Source organism: Castanea sativa, chromosome 1 (genome assembly GCF_040712315.1).
Source record: "Castanea sativa cultivar Marrone di Chiusa Pesio chromosome 1, ASM4071231v1".
NCBI classification, from domain to species: Eukaryota; Viridiplantae; Streptophyta; class Magnoliopsida; order Fagales; family Fagaceae; genus Castanea; species Castanea sativa.
In genome coordinates, this window is record NC_134013.1 from 67,831,978 (window position 1) to 67,837,500 (window position 5,523).

The following is a 5,523-nucleotide window of genomic DNA, read 5'->3' on the forward strand; positions in this document are numbered from 1 at the left end:
TTAATTATTCTCTTCTTTTGGATAAGTATGTCTGTTGAAGAGCCAAACTGAATCGGCCGCAACGGCTTCATTATCGTCATTACGGTGCCAAGTATAGTGGGCATGAGTGCTATTTTTTATCTCGAGAATTGCATGACCAAAGCTTGCTTCTCTATATGCAGAATAACTTGGTTGTGGATCAATAAAACTGCAGAAAAAATAATCATGTATAAAATAAGTGCTGCTACTTTGTTTTATTTTAGTGGGTGATAGAAATCATTTTTAAGACTAAGGATCTGTTTGGATAGAACTTATTGTTGAAAACAGAAAACATTGTAGCAAAATAATTTTAAAATGTATGAATAGTACCGCGTGATGCAGGAGATGCAAGAAAATTATTATTTAATATTATTTATGTTTGCAAGTCATTTGTATTTTTATGTTTTAAGTTCTATTAGTTTATTGGGCTATTAGTATTTTAATTTGGAAGCAGGGTTATTTATGTAATAAGGCAATTAGAGTTTCCTAGCCAATTAGAACTAGGGTTTAACAATCCTTTATAAGCAACTTATTGTACTCCTTGAGGAGCTAGTTGATATTTTGATGAATGAAAACAATGACCATTTGGTCTTTCTTTGATTTGGTACTGACTCCAGGTCTACCCTAAGTGCTGACTCCTAGTGGTTTCCACGTTTGGTGCTGACTCCAAGCAAGGCCTAAGTGCTGACTCTTAGGTCATATCCATTTATTTTTTTGTTGTTTCAATTTTTGTTCTTGTCCTGCGTCACCGCGGGACCCATTTTTAATGAAAAAGTGGCTAAAAAGTGAAATTTGTGGGTCTATAAACAGTGCACGAATGCACTGTTCATGGAAGACTTGGTCAAAAACTGCGGCCGGGAAAAAAAAAAAAAAAAAGGCTGAAAACGCGAAATGGCAAACGCAAAACGTAGACGCCGAATCCAAACACATTCTAAATGAATTGAGACTCACCCAGAAGCAAGGCCTTCAATGTTACCTCCATCACCAATGGTTATGTACACTGGTGCAGAAGGGTCCTTTACTGGGGTGCTTACTCCATTTGTTATGTTGTACTTCACATTCGATATGCGCTCCTACAATACATTAGAATGACTTAGAAAATTGAATCATTGATTGACACAAATCTACTAAATGTAAATTAGAACAACTTACCGAGCGTTCATAGGAATGAACATGACCAGCAAATACTAGATCAACTTTGTGTTGAACAAACCAAGGTTCAAATGTCACTCTCATTGCTTCCCCTTCCATGTAATGGTAGCTGTTGCTATTATACCATGGTGAGTGCAGAAGAACAATTAGCCATGGGGTCTCAGCTCTATTAACCTTTGAGAGCTCTTTTTCAAGCCAAGTGTATTGAGGAGTGTATATGGCTGTAAAACAAGATATATATCATCAATATCAAACTGCTTTATTTCAATAATTTTATCACTTTGTAGGTGATATCATATACAAATTGGAGGGAAATTTCTTACCAAATGCAGAGTATGAAGACAAGACAATGATGTGTGCAGATGCTCGCCTAATGGAATACCAAAGCGGCGATGTACTCTGTGATTCCTGATAGGGTGTATGGTACCTATGCAAATACGGCTTGAAAGGAACATTTTCTTCCTGAAAAATTACATGAGCAGGAACCATCATTAGTACCATGAACAATCAACAATTAAAACCAAGATTATCTATATATTAGAAGGCAAACAGTGATAAAGCTCTTACAATCTCTGGCGCAAAATCAAGCTCATGATTGCCAGCAGCCCAAATCCATGGTTGATATGCAGTACTCTTTTCTACGAACCGGCCCCATTCATCCCATCTCTCATTGTCATGGTTTGGGTGATCATCAGCATAAGAAAGATCTCCTACAAACAGCATTGCTTGGGCTTTTGGATTGGCCATATAATGCTTTAATGTCTCATAAGAGTCAAATGTTTGTCCCAAATCACCTGCACAATACACCATACACGTTACATCTTATAGCTAGCTAGCTAGCACTAAAGACCAACAATACAATTCACAACATGTAGTTTTTGGAACTGACCGATAACGCCAAATGTGTATGGAACATCTGGCCCTATTTTTGGTGGAGTTGTGAAATGAAATTGACGAGCTGAATTACCTTGCCCGATCTCATAAAAGTATTTAGTGTCATACTGAGGAACAAGAATATAATCAAAATCATGTCAATTCCTACATGTATGGCCTAAAATGAATCTATCTTGCTTAAGCAATGTAAAGTAAGTAACATTTCCTGCCGTAGGCAATGTCATTGTAAATCTAATCCACCAAGACTGATAAATTGGTTTGTCAATGGGAAAAATAAATATAAATTCATATAAATACATTGGAAACACAATGCATGTATATTATCCGAACACACTAAGACTTGAAAATCAATCACTTACTTCCAATCCTTTAATGGTAGCATGGTGAATGTAGCCAGAGTTATAATTATAGTATTTGTAAGTAGTGGTTACAGAATGAACTGTATGCTTATGCTTGCGCTTGCCCTCTGCACCTGCAGCCCAATAAGACACAACATCTGGGTGTTTCATAACTGGTGTCACCCATGAAATGATCACACCTCGCCCATCATAATCTCCTTGAGTTATATGAACCTTCACGTATAAAAAATCTTTTAGCTAACAAAAAATTAAAGGCACACCACATATAATTACATAAATATGATTTTTATTTCAAAATTTTAAATATGAAAAAAAAAATATTTCAATGCATGAAGAAGCTTTTTGATTGCTAAAAAAACATGAAAAATCAATAATAAAACATGAAAAAAGTAGATGATAATACCTGCTCTGGTGCATTGAAACCTGGAGGAGAAGGAAATGTATCTTTTGGCAAGTCATCAGAGGCGTATAGTTTCCTAACATAAGGGCTTGTTTTCCCTCCATTGCACAAACCTATATTCAGCAACACAAACACCATAGCTACCATCCACAGTGCACCCATATTTTTGGAACCCATATTTGGGTTAGAGAGAGTGCAAGTTACGTGAACAGTGTATGTGTTGTAGAGCAAGGTATACGGGAATTGAACATGTGTCTATATAATAATAATAATAATAATAATAATAATAATAATTATATAGAGCAAGTTCGAATAGTAGATGACTAAGGACTCTAAAGTTTAGGAGTAAGAGATAACTGACAAGATTTTAAACTTTTCGAATTTGATAAGGAGATCACTTCTAAACAGTTTGGAAATTGATTATGATGAGTTGTGAATTGGGTCTCTTCGGAATATTTTTTTCTTCTTAGAAAGTATCTCTTCCGAATATTGTTTTGCTCTGTTATTTTTTCTTTTGATTTTCTTTCGTTTTTTTTTTTTTTCTGTTTTGGTAGACTATAACGGATGGACGAAATTTCTCATCTTGCTATGTAAACAATAAAATTATGGCACATAAAAAAAATTATGACATATAATAAGTAATATATATATATATATATATATATATATATATATATATATATAACTGAAACTTTTGAAACTCTCATAATCTTCTACGTTAGCACAATATTTGAATAAAATTATCATTTTATTTAAATAAAATTATTTTTGTTTAGTTCAAATTTAACAATGAGTGAAACTCTATCTCTCTAACAAATCTACCATAAACTCAAACTTATCATTTTATATATTTACAGGGCTAGCTCAATGGAATAAACAATTGATGCAGCCGCCTAAGGCCCCAAGTGAAAAAAAGGCCACTAAATTTTAACCAATAGTATTAATTAAGCCAAAATATTAACCAATAAATAAAATAATATTTTCTTATCAAATGAAAAAAAATAAAAAAAAGAAAGAAATGCTATGTCCACAATTTTTTTACAAAAAAATCTTAATAGCAGATTGTTAAAAGTTGTTATTGACAGCAAAAAAATAATTTTAGTGGTAGGTTCAACTAGAAAACAAGAACTAACTTAACACCTAAAATTTTTCATGAAAAATATTCTGAATGTAGCACTTCTAAAAGAAAAAAGAAAAGAAAGAAAGCAATTCAAAAAAAAAAAATCACAACATTTTTTACAATAGTCAAGTTAGCAAACTTTTACTAGGTTTCAACTAAAGTCACTACTGACATTACTCTTTTACTTACTACTATCAATCTGTCACATCAATAAATGTAAAAAGTTTTGTCAATTTTTTTTTTTTGTTTATAAACTTAAAAAAAAAAATTACATAGTTCATGTTGATTAATAGTAATTTTATATATAAAACAAGATAACCAATTTTCACTTTAGGCCCCCAAATACATCAAGCCGCCCTTATGTGTGTGTGTATATATATATAAAACCGAAGTTTCTGAAGTTCCCACAATTTTCCACTTTAGAACAATATTTAAATAAAATTGTCATTTTATTTAAATAAAATTATTTTTATTTAGTCCAAACTTAACAAGAAGTGAAACTCTATTTCTCTAACAAGTCCAAATTAAACTCAAACTCATCATTTTTTTAAACAAAATTATTTTTGTTTAATCCAAACTTAATAAGGAGTGAAACTCTCTATCTCTCTGACAAATCCAACTTAAACTTAAACTCATAATTTTTTTCTTAAACAGAATAATTTTTGTTTAGTCCAAACTTAATAAGGAGTGAAACTCTTGACAAGTCCAACTTAAACTCAAACTCATCTTTTTTAAACAAAATAATTTTTGTTTTGTCCAAACTTAACAGGGAGTGAAACTCTATCTCTTTGACAAGTCCAACTTAAACTCAAACTCATCATTTTTTTTAAACAAAATTATTTTTATTTAATCCAAACTTAACAAGGAGTGAAACTCTATCTCTCTAACAAGTCCAACTTAAACTCAAACTCAAACGTTGATAATTTTTCTTTAATATTTTTTGGTTTTTCAAAAGTTTTAATATTTGAATTTTTGAGTTATTTTTTTTGTAGTATCTGAAATTGTCTGACAAATTTTTTGTAAGTCATTGCCCGTTCAAGCAATGACTTCTTCATCAATTTGTAACACAAATTAAAATTATACAAGAACAAATCATGCAATGGTGTAGTTTCTTAATCAATTTAAGATTTTATAAAATTATTTTAGTCTACCTCATAAATAGGTAAGTTCCCGTGCATAGCACGGGTTAGTGACTAATATATATATAATCGAAACCTCTGAAACTCTCACAATTTTCCACGTCAGTACAATATTTAAATAAAATTATTGTTGTTTAGTCCAAACTTAATAAGGAGTGAAACTCTATCTCTCTAACAAATCCAACTTAAACTCAAACTTATCATTTTTTTTAAACAAAATTATTTTTGTTTAATCCAAACTTAACAAGGAGTGAAACTTTATATTTCTTACAAGTCCAACTTAAACTCAAATTCATACGTTGATAATTTATCTCAAAATTTGCAAGGTTAATCATGAACACTATAAAAGCAATGTAAACCCCAATATATATATATATATATATATATATATATATATATATATATATATATATATATATATATATATATATATATATATAT

General features: G+C 30.9%; 1 protein-coding gene across 1 annotated transcript; it reads right to left on the bottom strand.

Moving 5' to 3' along the window:
* LOC142622757 (purple acid phosphatase 5-like) lies at positions 1–3,000 on the bottom strand. The gene is made up of 8 exons (XM_075796284.1): positions 2,827–3,000; positions 2,424–2,636; positions 2,060–2,171; positions 1,738–1,964; positions 1,494–1,632; positions 1,171–1,391; positions 970–1,091; positions 1–187 (listed from the first exon to the last, which is right to left on the bottom strand). Exons 1-8 carry the CDS (start codon positions 2,998–3,000, stop codon positions 1–3), a joined length of 1,395 nt encoding a protein of 464 aa, XP_075652399.1.
* Positions 3,001–5,523: the final 2,523 nt, after the last annotated feature.